Source organism: Polypterus senegalus, chromosome 1, assembly GCF_016835505.1.
Source record: "Polypterus senegalus isolate Bchr_013 chromosome 1, ASM1683550v1, whole genome shotgun sequence".
In the NCBI taxonomy this organism is placed as follows: Eukaryota; Metazoa; Chordata; class Cladistia; order Polypteriformes; family Polypteridae; genus Polypterus; species Polypterus senegalus.
In genome coordinates this window covers 274,591,212-274,607,885 of record NC_053154.1, presented here as the reverse complement: position 1 = coordinate 274,607,885, position 16,674 = coordinate 274,591,212, and the positions used below count along the sequence as shown (strand labels likewise).

At 37.5% G+C, this 16,674-nt stretch overlaps 1 protein-coding gene across 2 annotated transcripts in view; it reads left to right on the top strand.

The window, feature by feature from the left end:
• Positions 1 to 16,674, top strand: part of zgc:123010 (uncharacterized protein LOC641500 homolog) — a 76,073-nt gene that overhangs the window by 6,218 nt on the left and 53,181 nt on the right. For both annotated transcript variants that reach the window (XM_039774579.1, XM_039774570.1), the window contains exons 2-4: positions 13,380 to 13,483; positions 14,226 to 14,309; positions 14,790 to 14,852. In XM_039774579.1, the coding sequence (XP_039630513.1) occupies positions 13,380 to 13,483; positions 14,226 to 14,309; positions 14,790 to 14,852 (251 nt within the window). The remainder of the gene's footprint in view (positions 1 to 13,379; positions 13,484 to 14,225; positions 14,310 to 14,789; positions 14,853 to 16,674) is intronic.

The following is a 16,674-nucleotide window of genomic DNA, read 5'->3' as shown; positions in this document are numbered from 1 at the left end:
ATTAAACAGGGGGAAAAAAAAGAGACCTGCTTTCAAGGGCTCGTTGCATTTCAGGTGAAGTATGCTCTTCCACCCAGGTTTGTAGATGCCGTGTTTATAATGGAAGAGTCAAATGAGGACCTTGCATGCCTCGCAAAATGTTTATTAAATCCAGAAATGTTAATTTTCAAAAGGGAACTTATTAAAAACCAATGCCGTTCACCAATAACATTTTGCCACGGGAAAGACTGGTTAAATTTAATTTAATCAGTTCAATGACTTATAGTAAATACATCCTGTGCAATTAGAACTGCCTGCATAAAAGAATTACCATACAGCCAAATGTTTATTCACCTATCACTGTGTTGAGAATGCTGTTGCATCGGCTATCAGTGGTTTCATCAAGAACAACATAAATATTTCTCGCCATGAATCTTTCGAAGAATTGCATCCATACATTGTTCAAAGACACGTGGCACATGAGCTTGACAAAGACTGCTGTCATTTTCTGCCTTACAGTGTTTAATAAAGAAAGGACACACATTTGTCATTTTTCTGAGCAGTATGTCTGACTCTGTACACATGGTCGCAAAGTCCTCCACAAAATGGTGTCTTGCATCTGACGATTTTGTTGTTTCCTCTATTGTTTCCTGAAAGGGAACACTCATTGATCTTAATTTCTCCTTGTTCTTCAGATGGGTTTTAGACTTGATATGGTCATTGCAAGTACCTTTTTGTGTCCAGTCTATGATATGCTGGAAAAACTTGCAGAAAAGTTGTTGTCCAGATTTGTAAAAGTTCCTGGGATATGGTTATGCCCTTAATTTTGCAGTTAATCTTTGTGTTTTTTGGATGAAGTTGGGGTATATGATACTGCCCGCTTTAACATTTCCACCTGTCTCATGCAGCGAGGTAGCATGTGTGCCTTAAACAAACATACAGAAACATGCTCACAAACTGATAGAGGCAAGATTGAATTTCTACAAAGAACTGCATTCGCTTGAAAAACAACAAACTAGAAAATATTATCTGGATGAACATTTGCTGATTTGGGAATGTTTTTTTAACAGTTATCCCTTCAGTCCCTAAATTTTGCACATTTCAATTTATTAAATCTAAAATCCATTGTTTGTGTTAATTCTGTGATTATGTTTGTGTTCTCTGCATCATGGAAATCACATATATCTACATGCACAGCTGATCATGTCAGATTAAAACTGATTACATTAAAAAAAAAATAATATAAAGAATACAGTTGTAATCTTTATCTGCTGTGCCCCCGTGCAAAATGAACACAGTGTCTTTAATAAGCATATCAGATAGTATGTTCATATTTGCAGTGCCTCTCCATCCCATCCGCCTGAGGGGACAATTATTTCTACATCTGAACCTTTTCTGTAGAAATTTGTGCTACTGTAAGCTGCTTTCAAAATGAACACTGTATAGCTAAAAAGTTTCAAAGTGTATTTTAAAAGACAGTAGAAAGTCTTCTGTATCCATCTCGTTTTTGATGTGCCTCTCCATCCCATCCACTTTCCACAGCTGAGCCATTGTTGTTGAAATGCTCTTCTGTTTCCAAATGAACACTGGACAGCAAAAATTGAGCTAATCCTATTTAAAATGAATCTATTGTCACTTTTTTTCTTAACTGTGCTCTTCTGTCATATCCACTGGAAGGCATACTTATTTCTCTAGAAGGAGCAGAGCTGTAGAACTGTGTGCCCTATGTCTTTTGCTTACAAAATGAACACTGGACAGCTAATATTCTTCTAAATGTATTTTAAAAGGTTGTTGGCTAATCTCAAACAAGATGAAAAGAACACTAAGTTACACTGGATGGCCCTCTGACACTGACATTCAGTTACACAGACTCTGAGCCAGAATAAAATACACGGTTCTTAATGTCTGTACATTGTTTGAAAGTTATGACATTCATTTGTACTGAGAAGGAAAAGAATTAGGCACACGTACATGGAGGCTAGAAAGGGAAGAGACTGACTGAAAGATTCATGTTTTACATATATGATCATTTGGTACCTAAGTCAAAGCTATTGGCTACTAATTTTCTTTTAGGAGCTGTTGGCTCCTTGATGTGAATTTTTATCTGTAGTTCTGCTTTTATCATTTGTTTGAAAACATTTCATTCTGTAAGACAGAGTACTTTACAAGGTCATGTTGAAACAAAATGTTCAAGGTCATGTTGAAGCAGACTGCCTACTGACAAATGCCGAGGAGCATGTTTGCCATTTCTGGTGTTAACTAGTATGTTTAAGATGCATAAACTGCATAAATTGTTTCTGTTTTACTGTTTCTATTGACTACAATGTTTAGATAGGTAGATAAAAAGAACTTTATTTTTCCACAGGGGAAAGTTTTTTTTTTTACAGATGCCATATAATTAACTATAATATATACACTTAAACACAATGTGGCCGGAACACACACTATAATGACTAAAAAAAAAAAGACAATTTAAATAGAAAGAGCTTATGACTTGTCAATCAAAATCACAGAGAGGCGTTATGCAGGCGTATTCGTGGTGTTTCTTGACATACTTCTAATGAATAATTCATTGGCTGACAATATTCAGGTGTTGGAGATTCAGAGAGAGGATGTGTATCATTGTTCATAATGGTACCCAGTTTTGCATTTTAATTCTCTCCTTTAATACTAGCTTCAAGGGGACAAAATGTGTGCCCCATAACCAAGCCTTCCATTTTAATTAGCTTGTTGATTTTGTTGGCTTTATTTGAAGATCTCGATAATTTTTAAGTGGCGCTATTTCCCTATACTCCCTACTCCCTATACTCTTACCCCTTTTTTTTGGGGGAGGGGGTGAGGGAAAACGGTGTGAGCAATATGTATATGAACTAGTAAAGAACTGTGCAAAATGCATAAAGATGATGACAGTCCTGATTTCTTGAGAGACAATGGTAATGTAATTTATTTAAAGGAAAGAATATAGAATATGGCTGTGTATAATTCAAAGGAAATCAAATTATGCTATGCTTCCACACAATAAAATAACAAATGTACATCTTAATACATAAGATATTGTCTCGCACGTACATCTGAGTGTCACCACAAAGACTCATCCAAGGTATGTAATACCTTACCGGGCTGCCGCACACTGACTTGTCTCTTTCTTCTTCAGCCCAGAGAAGATGCCCCTTGAGGGTAATAAACCATGCCCCCTCAGGCGAGACTGATATAAAAAACGGAGACACCTCTTAATGTTGACCTCTCATTTGGACCCGAACCTTGAAGCAGTTTTAGTTTATTTCGGCGTCAACGATCGCCTATTTACTTTGCACGTTACAAGAATAAAGGAGGCGATCTGTTTGTCGCCCAAACACTTTGCAGGAGCTAAGAATCTTTCTTCCATCCACCCACAATGTGCATAGAAGTAAAGACTGAATTATATAAATATTCTATTTTTTAGAAGAATGTGGGACAATATTTTTTTCTGTAATATATTTTATAGCAAAAAACTACTGATTTTTGATATCACTTATTTGGTGTTAATAGTTATTCTTCATGGTTTTTATATTTGAAAAATATAAAACAGGTATGAATGTGTAATGCAAATTTGGAAAAGAAGAGAAGCTTTTTTTTTTTTTTTAGTAACGGTGTTAATTTAAAAGCTGTTCAAAAATAACCCACAAGGACTGGGGCAGTAGAATTCTGAGCACTCCTTAACGATGAACAGTTGTGATTTTTCATCTTCTAATTGTGAAAGTACCCTTTCACATAGGAGCTTTGAAATAATCACAGTGTTTAAAGATTCTGATATTTTTGTAAAAATTGGCAGAAAGAACCAAATAGGCTTGTGGGGGCTGAAAAAGTTTTTAGAGATTCCAACTCAAGTGATGAAAACATTTTCATTGATTGATGTCCTATTGTAAGTTGTTGGTTATGCAAGGTCTCTAGCTAGTTTTAGTTCAAATTTCTTAAACAATATTTGAAATTACTTGATGGACATTAAAAAATGTCTGAAGCTGTTGGCTGCATCTGAATTTGATAGCACATCAGTTTGATAATAAATTATAGTGTTGGAGAAATATTGAATCATTGTAATGTGCAGACAATGCATCCATGAGGTTGTTTTTAGTATTGCAGAAAGCAGGAATACGGATGTATTTACTATATACACTAAGCCATGCCAAAGGAACTTGTTTCCTTTTTAATAAATTTTTACATGGCTAGCTCTTTTTACTTTAACTGTTATTAGCATAAGGTAATTTACCCGCTGTGATTTCAAGAAGCAGGAGAGGTTTGCTGCTGTGAATTAGTTTAGTGAATTTTGCCGACAGTCACACAGACAGACATAGTAAAGACAGTAAGTGCTTTTCACATATGTGCACACCCCTAAAATGAAATGTACTGTTTTATATTGTGAAAATAGGGTAATACACTGACATTTCAATATTGTCCACATTGTGCTGTCACAGAAATCTGACCTTATTAATTTGGCCTAAAAGTTACAGTTCTAGAATATAGCAATAGTATATAAAATATTTTTTTGTGGAGCATTAATGGAATTGAGCACTTTTAAGAAATGTTCTCCGGAGAGGGGTGGCTTCTTGTCAATTTAAAGGTTGAAAGGAGGTTTCCTGATAATCAAGGCACAGTTTGAAATACTGAAGTGAATAACTACCCAGTGTATATAGGGGTTGTACAGGGTTTCCAAAAAAAACTTGAGAAGTGAATTTAAAGCAGTCACTTGAAGAAATGCCTTGAAGAAAAGTTTGACAAACTTGCAATTCAACAAAAAAAGGGCAGATAAAAAGTATGCTTAATAGAGTGTAATTATCATTGCACATCATAAATTTGTTTCAGTGGGAAAATTAACAGAATTTGGAGAAAATATAAGGAAAAAAGAAAGATTACGCCTACCTAAATAAGGCAGAATTAACTCCAGCACTAACTGTGGAGTTTTGAAAACCACATACAGGTAAAAATTCCGTTATAACGAATATCTTTACAATGAAATTTTCATAACAACGGAGTATTTTTAGGGTCCCGACATCTTCCCCATATGACACAAGTCTATAGAAATCTCTTTACTACGAAGTACATTTCACAGATACTTTCATTACAATGAAGTGCACAAAAGACATTCAAAATGCCTGAATGAATCATCCGCAGAGCGGTTAGTTTTGTGGTTGCAGCTCAGATGTGCACAATGATCCCCAAACAGAAACACAGTAATTTTTTTTCTTTCTTTGAACTTTCCTTATATTGTTTTTTTTTTTTTTTTGCCTTTTTTGTTTCCTGCGGTTTTCAGTGATACCTTTTGCTTATTGCTTATCAACATTTGAAAAACATCCATTGGAATTTAACTCATTGTCACCCTCCTATAGAAACGGCAAACACGAAAAAATGGTAACAGTACATATTAGGAAAAAAAAAAACTCATTTTTTGCAGGTCTTGATTGAGGCAAAAAGAAAAGACGTTGCCTATGAATTCAGAATTTTAGCATCAACACTGTCAACTTTCTTGAAAGACAGCAAAAAAAGAAGAAAAATCTCGGGTTGCAAACGTATGTGAACTACTGCATTTCAAGACGTCGAAAAAGCAGTTTGTATGTGGTTAAGTGATGCTCGTTCAAGAAACATTCCTATTAATGCGGCACTCATTCAAGAAATTGTGAGGTTTGTAAACTCTCTTGGGACCTCCCCCAACAAGACAGTAAGCCGAAGTGCGATCTCTGCATCTGTATGGGGCAATAGCAGGCTCACAGCTATGTTGCGTGTCTCTGCCAAAGTAAACAGAAAAGATCGGATGGGTGATGCAAGGTTAGGATAGGAGCACATACATTGTAAAGGCAGATAACAGGATTACTTGGTCACTGACATGGCCACGACCATGCTTGACTACTGTGTTTGTGTATAGCAGAGTGGCAGATCACACTTCAATAAATAACTGTGCTGTTCCTGTATTCAGGCGGAATTTAGCTGGTTTTGCTAAAGTACAGAGACTAAGACTCGTGTTTTAGGGTGCAAGACAGGGAGTTATAGTGCGACGCCAAACTTTGCTTCTTTGGTGCTTCACTGCTCCGCTGTGAGCCTGCTATTGCTCTGCCCAAGCAACGGACCAACAATCTTTCACAGACACTGCAATTACGCTTCAGAAACCTCACAATATGAAGAAGAAAAGGATGATTTGGCTTCTGATCGATAACTGTGCTGAACACAACATGTTTTTACAGTTAGATGATGTTTGTGTTGAATTCCTCCCACCCAATTACACAGCAGTGCTTCAGCCATTGGATTTGGGCATCATTCACACCCTGAAAGTGTATTATGGCAAAGAAATGCTGAGAAAAATTCTTGTCAGCATAACTTGTAGGCAGGAGGAGATTAAAATTAACTCGAAAGAAGCTATTGAAGTGATTGAAAACGACTGGACACAAGTTAAAGAAAGCACTATAGTAACAAATACAGAATCTCATTACAACTAAATTTTCGTTACAACTAAATATTTTTTGAGGTCCCTGGGAGTTTGTTATAACGGAATTTTACCTGTATATATCTCATTTGTTTTTGGGAAATGTATCTGAGACGATAAATGACCATGCCTTTTCTTTTTGGTTTCCTTTTGTTCGGACTTGTCCATTAAAGTTTATACTAGGTGGGAGCTTTAAAAACTATTGTAGTTTATAGTACATGGGGGTTTTGTTTATCCATTCTAAATTTCTTTATACATGCTTTCAGAAAAATTGAATGTTTTTTTATTTCATTTCATACCCACCTTCAAGCTCAAATCAACACATACAACTCAAAATTGATTTTTTTTTTTGGACATTGAAGGAAAAATAACACTTTGCCTGACTGTTAATGGTGATTTCATTTTCAACATATAAATATTACTAGAGACCAGGGGCATCAGAATGTGAGTCATTAGTACAAAAAATATGTAGAGAATTTTTATTTAGTGCTTGTTGCTGAGTTCTTTGAAACCAGCTCCTCAGCTTCATTGATTTTTGTGGGGTCCCTCACCATTATAGAGAAGTTATCAGAAAACTCCCCTTTTCTGCGAGTACCCACATACTTATTAATGAGGTTTTGATGTTGGGGTCTGTAATGGATTAAGGTAATAACATTACTTCTGTATTGTTTATTTAATTAATTGCTCTTACTTTTGTTGACTGCAGTAGTTTTGAAGTTCACTCCAGTGAATTTCACTGCAGGTGTTATTATAATCAGTTGTCCAGTCTTACTTCAAATTGTCTACTTAGTCTTTTTTTTTCCTAGTTTTTTTTTTTTGCATTCAGAAAACTGTGCTAGTATGATATTGAGATTTTAAAATATTTTCCATAGCATTAAGAACTTTAACTTTCTTTATTAATTTTATTTTTAACTCACTTTTTTCTGTGGCGCTTTCTCCCTTAATTGTATCCAAATGCAAGCAATGCAAACGTGGGAGAAAATGACACTGAATGCTATAGCGAAGCAGCTACTTCAACGTCTTTATTTTTAGCAGAATTAAGATATAATGATGGTGGAAGTATAAATTAAGATCTGTATCTGAGCTGTATAAAATTAAAAGGAAGGGACTAGTGCTTTTCATGCATTTTCCCCAAATCATTTATTCTTAACTTACTCTGCATGATCCCCACTCAACTATTCTTACATGTTTGTAGTTTACTAATTATGCAGTTTGTACAACTAATGTAATACAAAATCTAATTTGAACTTAATGTGATTCCTTTAAATAATACATCCACGTATTAACCATTGTCAGAGGTGGGTAGTAATGAGTTACATTTACTCCGTTACATTTACTTGAGTAACTTTTTAAAAAAAATTGTACTACTAAGAGTAGTTTTACTGCATCATACTTTTTACTTTTACTTGAGTACATTGTTGAAGAAGAAATGCTAATCTTACTCGCTACATTGGGCAACACTCGACTCGTTATTTTTTTCAATTTACACATTAGATGCACTATATTTTGCCAGAAAAAAGTTGTCAGTGGATCTACTGCATGACTGTTTCACCAATCAGATGTAGCAACAATAATCACGACTCCGTTTCACCAATCAGACGTAGCCATGCAGTCACATGACCACACACAAACTTCCTGCGTCTGCAGCCTGTGAGAGACTTTTTAGTCATGTGGGGCTCCTCTTCACTACTAAACGGTCATATGTTCACTGCAAGAACATTGACAGCCAACACCTGCTGAAAATTAACCATCACTTCACAGGATGAAGAACAAGCATGTTTTAACCAAACATACACAGACAGTCATATGGTAAAGTGAGACTTCTTGTATGTGCACAAGCTGCCTTGTTGTAACGTTATTTTCTATCAGGCGTGTGACGATGCCAGTCCCCTATAGACTCCCTCTTCCCACATGGGAGTCTGCTGAACTAATACCGTCAATAGTTATGACCGAGATGAGCTGACATATGAGGATCATTAACTAATGAGGACAGAGGATGGTGGAAAAAGTGCTCAAGTGCCTTTATTAAAACCAGTCAAAACAAAAGTAAAATCAACAAAAGTGTCAATGGGGCAGTGTTCTAAAAAAACAGTACACATATACTGTAAATCCATAAAAATCATTGTGAAATGTGGGGATGAAAAAATCAATAAATAAATCTGTTAAAAATCCAAGGTTAAAATGCAGACTAACTCCTGATCTCGGCCCACCTCCTTCTCATATTTCCCGGCTCACCCATTGCTCGCGGAGACTCGGCAGCCACGAGCTTCTTTCGGCTCTCCTCCCATCTTCCTTCGCGCTCATGTGGTCGCACCTCGGAAGCCTAGGGAGGGCACCTGCCTTGCTCACCACACTTCACCCAAATGTTCAGTGGGGCAAACTAGCCCCAAAAGCGCCACAGCTAACGCTCTTTCATGGGGCCCTAGCTCGCACTGCTTACTCCCTCCAGGTGGCCAGATCGTCCTTCCCAAGCCTGCCTTTCATGTCTTTTAACCTCTTTTCTTTTTTCCTTTTCTTTGATTCCCCCTTCTTTTTTTTTTTGTTCCAACCCGTATATATACACTTCCATCTCCGTAGGCTTTAATCACACGCCGCAGGAAGCCAATGGAGAACAATCACACCCACACGTGCAGGTGAGACTCATTCCAACTACCTCATTAACTCTCCGCGGTCGTGCAATTGTGCCCTTGGAGAATGACATGGCTTTATGGATTTAAAACTGCCTTTTTTTTTTGGAAGCCGCGGACCCGCTACACCACAAAGTGAATATACAGTACTAGCCAACCCGCAGCATACCATACGCCGCATAATCAGGCCAGTTTTTTAATCATTTTTAAGCACAGGGAGAAAATGTAACATTTGCAAAATCGGTAATGTAATAAATCAGCAATAAAAGCAACATTGTAACAATGCACGGAACGAACCAACACACAATCGTCTGTGCGGCATAGCGAGGTGGGAGGGGGGTGTGTACAAAGTGCAGGAGCATCTAAGACGACGCATGTTTGTCGCGGATGTGAATTGCTGTATGTAGCGTGTACAACACTTTGCTATGCTGCACGTGGTCGTGCGTCGAAACCGAAAACTCGTTTTTTAAAGACTACTCACTTCATTGTGTTTTAACCTCAGTTGTAAAGGAATGTTTTAATGATCCCATGGGATACCCCTCGCAAACAGTTTTACACGCTGCATATGGCGATTTACCTCCGTGAGAAACATGCCTCTATTAACAGTCAACGTGTGGGAGGGGGGGTGTTTACAAAGGGTAGGGACGAAAACAGTGGGAGCGTATGAGTCGCACTTAGTGGTAATTCCACGGTTTGCAGCCTGAATGGGGTTCAGCGGCTTACCCACACCTAGACACATGCTCAATCTCGTGCATAATTATTTATTGAATGGTAAACACTTCTGGAAAGACACGGTTGTCTAAAACAGGTTAGTGTGAGAATATAACAGTAAGTGAATGAAAAGATGGAACTCTGGAGAGAGCAAAATACAACACAATAGTGAACCCGCGGCATAACAAACGCAGCATAATTTTTTTATTGATGGTTGAACACTTCTGGAAAGACACAGGGACACCCCTCGCAAACTGTTCTACACGCCGCATACAGCGATTCACATCTGCGACAAACTGTTTTACACACTGCATACAGCGAATCACATCCGCGACATGATTTTTCCTAGATGGTCCTGTCGCGCCCACCCGCACTCAAGCATACACACTGCCTGCTCATGTGCCCGGTCGCAAGCGCGCCCAGCCTCGCTCTCAAGCATACACACCGCCTGGTTATGTGTCCGCTCGCAAGAGAAACTCACGGAGAGCCGCCCACCAGCTGCCTGTGTGTGTGCCCCTGTCTGTCTCTGGCGCGGCTTTCTCTTGCGCTGCCTCTGTGTGAACCGGCACAGAGAAGGTCAGCTGCTGACAGAGTGTCTCGACTGTTGCAGGGCCTGCATTGGTGAAGCAGGTGAGACGGTAATGAAACAGAGGCACAGGGCTTATTGGTTTTTAAAGACTGATTCCTTCATTGTGCTTTAACCTAAGTTTTAAAGGATTGTTTTAAGGATCCCATGGGATACCCCTCGCAAACCGTTTCACACACTGCATATGGCGATTCACCTCCACGAGAAACATGCCTCTATGAACAGTCAACGTAGCTCAGAGGTACATGACATTAACCTGACCTGCACTGCATGTGGCCTCCACGACAGATGAACATAAATGATGCCATTTTTTCTGTGTCGTCGTGTCCGAGTTGGTGGCCGTGGCCCTGGCCCTGCGAGTTGTCGTCGAATCCAATGGTCATGGAGTTGGTGGGCCTGGCTCCTTCCTGTGTGCGCCATAGGTGTCTCACTTGTCGGCGGCTTAGTGAATCCGCTTTTCATGGTTGTCTTGCCTTAGTGAATTATATATATAGATTATACTGTCAGTGTATAGTATATCTTGTCACTGTAAGTAGTTTACACTGTTCAAACATACATGTTACCTACTGTAGGTATTGGCTTCAAAAGCGTTGTTGTGAAAAACTGAGATTTGGAACTTTGTGCTATTTTGTGCATCTTTATTTTGTAAAGATGTTACTTATTTTTACTCATTTTTTATTTTATAATTTGGAAATAGCAGAATTTGCACATTATTTTATATTTTTGTCTAATTACAACATTTCTAAAAAATAAATCTTTATTATTTTCAAACAGTTACTCAGTACTTGTAGTGTTTTCACCAAATACTTTTTTACTCTTACTTGAGTAATTTTTTGGATGACTACTTTTTACTTCTACTTGAGTAATATTATTTTGAAGTAACGCTACTCTAACTTGAGTACAATTTTTGGCTACTCTACCCACCTGTGACCATTTTCCTGGTCAATATAAGACAATTTTCTTAAAATATCAGCAGACTTTAACTGACATCCCAGATACAGCAATGCTGAAACATACACCTTATTCCTAAGTTGAAGTTGCACATTCTTTGACAATATTTCAAAATCTGTTATGATTTTGAAAATGAAAGAAATGTAGGTAAATATTGTAAAGTATGTTTTGGCTTATGACTATGGAGTTAAATGTTGTACCGTAGATCCCGGAATACAAGCCGACTTGGTATATTAGCCGACCCCCTTCTCTACCTACTAAATTACATGTATTTGCCGATGACTGGTATTTAAACTGACCCCCTTCTCCAAGCAAAATTTTCTAAATTTCCTTAAAAGTGTCTCTTCAGGTATATTTATCATGTTTATCGGCGAGAATTTTGAGACTGCCGGCATTTTTGATGGAAACCAGGAAGTGATTGCGGAGAAGTTTGGTTAAATGAAACTTTGTGTTGAAACTATATACGCAAATACGGTACATCGGCGGGTGGATTTCCGGAGACTTGTTATAAATTTGATTAACTTAAATACGCAATACAGTGAACCCTTGACATACGAACTTAATTCGTTCGCGAACCTCCCACTGCAACACTTACTTAACCTTTTCATAATAAAAAGGGTTGTATAATGTGCATAATTTACCAAAACACCAATAATTTTTCTAATGTCTAATGTGCTAACCAAAAAGTTATAAAAAGTGCCTAGCCTACCAGAAGTAGGCTAGATTAAGCTAGGAGCATGGAGGCGCGCATGGTTGCAGCAGCTCAGGGCTCTCCTTTTCAGTGCACTTTTTTGTTGTTTTTGTACTTTTTTTTTCTCCTTGTTTGTGCACGATCGGTTCGGCGAACATCCGCTACACCCCTCAGAACCTTATAGACATTGGTATCCAGAGCCAGACATCTGTTTCGAGTGTTTTTCATCACACACAGAACATCCCAGACAACATAGCGAGACCAGCGGGCTCTCCATGGATTGTTGTTGGGTCTAGGAGACGACACAGATGGAGGAGGGAAAGAAAGCAGAAGCGGGGCTACAGATCCAGCGTTATGCTAAGGCTAAAAAAAAACCATACAAGCCCTATACAGAACTTTTTTCTGCACTGAAGGAGCTGCTTTTAATCTCATTGTAGATGTGTATAGTGACAATAAAAGGCATTCTATTCTAGAAACAACAATTTCATACTGTACTCACCATTTAATTTGACATCTTTGGGCTGCAGGAAGGCAGAAGGAGGAGAATGAAACGGAAGGTGGTTATTGTTTAGAAGGAACCTCCTTATGCAAATCTTTTCTTTGTAAAATTGTCGAGATGATGGATTTCGACATGCTGTACAAATGCACGACATTGGTCACACGAACAGCACTTGCATATTTCCACACAATTTCCATCTTCGTTTCGATTGTGATCGCTTTCTTTACCTTCTCTTCCTTCCTTCCTTAGCAATTATGTGTCTTGCTTGCATGGTCTTAATGAATTATATATATATATATAGGTAAATCACTGCAATGACCGAAATTACATCCACAAACACATGTATCTGGGCTCCGACTGACGCTACTAATGCTCTCGGTTGTTTACAATCGCGCAAGCGGATACACATGACTGCATCCGGGTCGTAACGCAAGATGTTGATCGTAAATCAAAACAAAAATTTTTATTTTAAACTTCCCGATAATTTATTATAAATTTTATTAATAAAATCAACAACTAAAACACTTTTTTGAATAAATTCTTTATTTAATTTAAAGTACCGGCATGCAAAGTTACTTCATCTGAAAGATGGCTCTGTGGTTTCGTCATTATTTACTTCCGTATTCATCGGCAAAACCGGCATTGTGCTGGAAATCTTGAATCTGAAACGATACTCATCGTATAAACCGACCCCCAAACTCCAAGCCAAAAATCTAGGACGAAATTCTCGGCTTATATAACGGGATCTACGGTACTTGTTTCAGATTACCACACATGGCATACTAATATTATCATTCAGTAAAAATTGACACATTATACAGGTGATCTTCAATTTTTAGCAGATGTGGCTTGTTAATTTTTTCCTGTATTTTTTGTTCTATCAGATGAACAGAAAAATCCCAGAGAGGATAAAGAGGAAATTGAGGATGAAGTGGAGTACAGAGGTCATATTATAGAGAATGGTAGCAATAAAATAATGTTAATCAAGGTAAGTCATGTTTTTGTGTATGCATTCTTAACAAAATGAACAGGCTACCCAAAAGTTAAAATCAAATGTGGCATGATAATTTTTGTTTCCTTGATAGCCTACTGTAATAGTAAATATCGACAGAATATAGCATAGATGTACATTGTAGTTATAATGTGATTTATAAGTTATACCTCCTGTTTCTGTTATGTGCCTACAGATAATTCTGCCATACAATTCTGCTGTCCTTGTCAGATGATTGCAGATTTTAGTGTATAACAAATTGTTCTTGATCATTCTGGGTTTAAAGTAATTACTTTTTTATTTTGTGCATCACAGCTTTGTATCTTTTTAAATATGATATATAAATATATATAAAATATATGTACATGAACATAGGAAAAGCACAGAGTCTACCAAGTTTGACTTGTCCAAATTTTAAAACCAGGTCCATGAAATTGTGAAGTGACACTGTCATGGTGCCAATGAGCCCATAAGGTCATGAGAAAAGACAATTTCCTCTCAGGGATTAATATAGTATATTAGCTGTAGGACATACTTGCGCAAAAACATTTACTCGAGCCAGTTTACAGTTGCCAGTGTAGGAACAAACTTGCGTTTTTAGAAGAAACCTATGCAGACATAGTAAGAATGTTCCAGTTCCACAATTGTTTAAAAGTTAAAAATGATATTAACAACATATGTTTTATTGTTATTTGCTAAGCACTTTAATATTAATGAAAGTAAGATGTATATGATTTAGGATGATGAAATGAATCCAGATGGGAGTCTTGATAATGAAGAGCGGGCAAAGAGGCGGGCAGAACGGCGGAGGGCAAAGAAGAAGGTAAATGAGTTGATGAAATGATTCCTGCCATCCTGGGAGACCTCAGATCATAAATTGTAACATCTATTAAGACATTCAGTTTTCAGGAAGCATGTTTTGTCGTTTCTAAAGGAATAATTTAAATTTGTTTTGTTTGTTTTTTTTGCTTGCAGTTTTTTTAATTCTTGGCTTATGTTAAAATCATAATGTGAACATTTTAAAATATTTTTCCAACCAGTTATAAAGTATTTTCTTAAATTTAAATTGCAAATGATAATACAAGGCAGAAGTTACTTCATCATTTTCAACCTATACCACATTCTGGTAAAATAAAAGTAAAAACACCTTACATCTGGCATTGTGTTTGAATACAAGGCGTGCTTTCTACTGATGGCCTTTATATTTTAATGGATGTCTGCTGTCTTTACTTACCAGGACAATTTGTTGTGCAGAATTTCACACATTGCGTAAGGCAACTATGCTTTTTTTATCACTCTTTAGCGACAAAGACACCGGAAGAAGATAGAAAACATTAAAGATGACAAACATGAACAAAATGATCAGGTAAAGTTAAAAAAATGTTTTTTGCCAATATATTTGGTAGATTGTAGTTGTATGTTTTAAGCATTTTGTGAAAGTTTTAGTGAGCCAATTTGAGTTTCTCTGCACTGCAATGATAGTAAGGTTGTTGTAAATTGATTTTTGCATTATACATTTACATGAAGACATCAAGGGTATTTTACAAAATGGATGTTGACTAATACCTTTGTCATACTACCACATCATCCAGAATCATTCCTGCAGGATTGCATCATTTAATAGTGTGTTCTAGTTATAATTTTGATACTGCTGTTTGGTTAGAATTTAGATTTCATTGTTTCTGCTAAAATTAATCAAAACAGTGCCATGATAGGTTTGTGTACATTATAGCCAATCATGCGTTTAATTTCTTTTGTCTCATATTGGCCAGAATGTCTATAGCCATGTAACCCTGCACACTAAAAACAGCTCAGGTTGTTTAAAAGATATGTTTAAAACCTGAAATGAGATAATTTTAAATCCTATAGCTCTAGTGTTTTATTTTTTTAGCTAAAAATGTTGTATTTTTATACGCTTTTACTGACTTATATACTAGCACTAAGTGGATCATTGTGTAAAATTAAAATATTAATTTATTTTTAAATAGTTCCACTAACAAGTTCAGCACCTTATATTCTTCACAAATATAGCATACTTAAAATAAATAATGTCAATACTCCAATCGGATTTTTAGGGCCAATAAATCGCCTATTTCATGTTACTGAACTGGCTGATTCTAATACAGAGTTTTTTTTCCTTTCCTTTCTTTATCCCTTTAAAAAACATTTTGCACTGACCTTCTGCATAACCAGATACATGGAATCCTGATGTTCTGTAATAAACATACCAAAGTTAATGGCTTAAAATATAGACCACAAGTGTTTGTTGTTTAAAGATATATCATAGGATCATCTTCAGTGATGCTTCCTGAGGTCGTCGGTTGTTTTGGGTCTCACAGCATCAGACACCCTCGGTTAGGTGACCCAGCCAGAGTTGATTAGGCCCTGGCTTGTGCTCCAGAAGTAATTTGCCATGATTCAGACCTCCTGATCCAAAGCTTCAGTGAGGTCCTCTCTGCAGCCTCTATGGTGGATTTTATGGCTCTCCTTTTTGCAGTTCCTGTGATGCCAAGCAGGGTGTAGACCTTGCATAATGAGTGACCAGCTAGACCTCTACGCCCAACCTCAGTGGGCTCACAATGAGCATTCCAGTCACTCCTCCGGCACTGTTCCAGCTCATGATACTTGGACTGCTTTAATTCATTAGCCTGTTCATTGTAGACCTCCCAAAGGACTTTCATCTCCACTATGAGTACTTGCTTTGAAGAGGCAAATGTTAACAACACATCTGGCCTCAAAGAAGTTGGTGTAATGTGGTCCAAGGTCTTGAGCTGCCTGCCCAAGTCTACTTCCAGCTCTAAGTCCAATCCTTTGATGAGCAGCCCGGCTGGTACTGTAAGCTGTGGCTGAGGCTGCTTTCCCGACCTGACAAAGGTGATGTCCCACTGGCTACAGATGACTCTGTTGTTAGCTATGGCTTTAGAGGTGGCCTCTGCCACTGATTTGAGCACCTGGATATGTCACCAGCGGTAGCAGCCCTCACTGAGGGCTTTTGTGCAGCTACTGAGCATGTGCTCCATTGAGCCTTTTCCGGTGCAAATATTACAAAAAACTTACTCTTGCTTCAAGTACAGTATGTAGATTTACTGGACTGGGTAGAACGTCATACATGGCTTGAACCGTTAACTTGATGCGCTGTGACTCAGCCTGCCAGATGTCACTCCAAGATAATTTCCCCTCCAACAGTC